The sequence below is a fragment of the Juglans microcarpa x Juglans regia genome, chromosome 3D (genome assembly GCF_004785595.1).
Source record: "Juglans microcarpa x Juglans regia isolate MS1-56 chromosome 3D, Jm3101_v1.0, whole genome shotgun sequence".
NCBI lineage: Eukaryota > Viridiplantae > Streptophyta > Magnoliopsida > Fagales > Juglandaceae > Juglans > Juglans microcarpa x Juglans regia.
Window position 1 is genome coordinate 34,120,137 of NC_054598.1, and position 2,615 is coordinate 34,122,751.

The window sequence follows — 2,615 nt, forward strand, 5'->3', positions numbered from 1 at the left end:
TTAGTTCAATCTATTGATAGTGGACCATAAAGCCAATAATGACTTGGACACTTCAACAGAGAGTACTATACATTGCTAGATTCATTAGACATTCATGGCTGATCATCTTCATCGCATGAGCAGTACACCCTTGTAGTCTTATCATCGAGACAAAAACAAAAAGTACCTTAGAACTAGGCGATTGATTTGGGATTGGAGGAAAGAATTTTTTTTTTTTTTTTTGGGCTTACCCATGCATGCAACAACTTTTCTCTATGCACACAGGCAACTTATTTGAAAAAAAAAAACAAAACAAAACCTTGCTGAAACAGCAGCAGCATGCAGAAATCGATCGATTGACTCGACACATGATGCGGGAACAACCTACAGTTTAGCGCAATCAGTGGGAATAAATGACATGGTCTTCTGTTCGAGGTTATGGATAACCAACATATTCTGTTGTTGAATGTTCCCTAAGGTTGAAAAACCACCTGCCGGGGCTATAGCCAAGCATGCCATCCCCAAATTCTCGTCCACAATCATATAGTTCTCTGGGGGCAGGGCCAAATCTAGCCCCGTGAAATGAAATGTCAGTTCAGGGACTGCAATCTGCTTTGCATGTTTGCCATGTGGAAGGTTAAAGCAAAGATCCAATCCAGAATGGTCTGATGAGTCCGACAATGCAAGTTTCGTTTGTTCCAGAAACGCTCTCTTCAGCACATCATAGGCATCTTCGGTTAAAAGAGTGATTGTGGTTCCGGAATCCACGATTAAGCCCCCAGTTCCATCGCTGGTTAACTGGAACCACGATGGCGGAATGGGCAGGCGATTTCGGCCCACACTGATGCCTACAAGAGATATGTAGTAGAATGTCGGTAGAACTGGGTTTTCAAGCAATGGGGTGGTACTAGCATTCGAGACTTGCACGCTGGATGGTGCAGATCCTAAAAAAAGACTGCTGCTGCCATTGGTGCCACCGATCGACGTTAAGCAATAGGAGAATTGTCGTGTATGAATTTGTGAAACCAGGGACAAAGGTCCACGACCGAGTCCCACTATCCCTGCACCATGGTTCAACCCCGGGCCCTCGTTGTTCACCCCACACCCAAAACCTATATCTGGGACAGAAGATTCGTTGTCAGACCCTCCAAAGTTGAAAGTCTCCGTCGCTAGAAACCCTTCTGTCGACGTTCCGTCCCCGTAGGAATTGGAGTACTCACAGCTCCTCCCACACTTTGAATCGGCCCATTTCTTGCACACTGGACTCGAGCAGCTGACATTGGCAAAGGAAGACGATTCCGCAGGGTCAAAAATTGGGGTCGGTTGCTTGAAACAGGTCTTGCATGGCTGGCACTGTGTCCATATCAGGTCACTACCTGTGTCCATTATCGCAAGGAAAGGCACAGGCGGGGTCCCAATTGACAAGCTCATGCGAAACTCGCCGTCACCGCCCACAACCCGCGTTCGGACGTCACTGGAGGCTTGCGTGCTCATCAGCTCCAATCCGTCAAGAAATTTACGGTGTCGTTGTTTCCCACGTTGGATAGATCGTTTGATGACTTGCAGCGGGGAAAGATCTAGGTCGGCATCGATGTGTGTCAGGATGACGCGAAAGGTGGTAGAACTTCCTTGCGAGGAACATATGCATAGCAATGGTGAAACTAGTAATAATATTACAAGTAGCGAAGAGGTTGCGGAATCTGCCATTGATCTATATATATTGCATGCACCTTCGGGAGGGGTAACGTCGACATCGATGAATTGAAAGAGAGACTTTATAGTGGCGCAAAGGGAGGCATCGTCGCCATTATCGGGGATTTTAGCGGTTGGTTAGGTTCAATGGAGAGGAGGATGACGCGGAGGACAACCTACGAATTTTCCAATCAAACTTTTACCAGAACTAATTTTGTAGAACTTCCATTATCTTGATCTAAATACTTCAATATTAAAATTATTTCAAAATATTTATAAAAAAAAATATGAATTAAAATAAACTTAAAAAAAATTAATTCTCAAATATTGAATACCACACTTTTTTAAATTCTAATAAAATTTATTTTTTAAAAAATAATCTCTCAATTCAAATATTTTTAGTAAACCCCCCGGCCCCATCACGTCTATAGAAGTTCAAATCCCAAAAACCACAATGGCGTTTGATGCATAAATCATCTCATTTCATCGTTATAATTTTTTTAAATTCATACACAAAATATAATAAATAATTCAAAATTTTCAAATCTCAAAATAATAATAATACTAAAAAATAATATTCTAACAATATTTTATTCAACTCATCTAAAATCATTTCATTTCAACTCAACTTTTTATCCAAAGATTCCAAACAGGACCTAAGCTTACATATTGGGCAAGTCTCAAAATCTAGAATTTGATTTTTCCCAAAAAGAAATGAATTAAATGATTCCTATATTTACGAATATATTATTTTGTGGCTTGAACTAAAGGGAAAGCCTAATATTCTCTATAATTATTTAATATAAATATATTTTTTTTTCTCATTTATGAAAAAGCTAGATTAAGATCATGTGGACCTCATAATATTTAATAATATCTTCTATATATCTGAGAATTCGATATCGTAAAATCTAAATATAAAAGCAATATTAATGGTTGGCATT

At 39.8% G+C, this 2,615-nt stretch overlaps 1 protein-coding gene across 1 annotated transcript; it reads right to left on the bottom strand.

The window, feature by feature from the left end:
• Window positions 1–1,886, bottom strand: LOC121256191 (aspartic proteinase nepenthesin-1-like). Its single transcript, XM_041156861.1, has one exon. The coding sequence runs from the start codon at window positions 1,684–1,686 to the stop codon at window positions 364–366; it is 1,323 nt and encodes a 440-aa protein (XP_041012795.1). The 5' UTR covers window positions 1,687–1,886; the 3' UTR covers window positions 1–363.
• Between the last annotated feature and the right edge of the window lie 729 nt (window positions 1,887–2,615).

Bases quoted from the DNA above. Each gene is read 5' to 3' on its own strand.
- LOC121256191 (XM_041156861.1), bottom strand. From the start codon at position 1,686: ATGGCAGATTCCGCAACCTCTTCGCTACTTGTAATATTATTACTAGTT.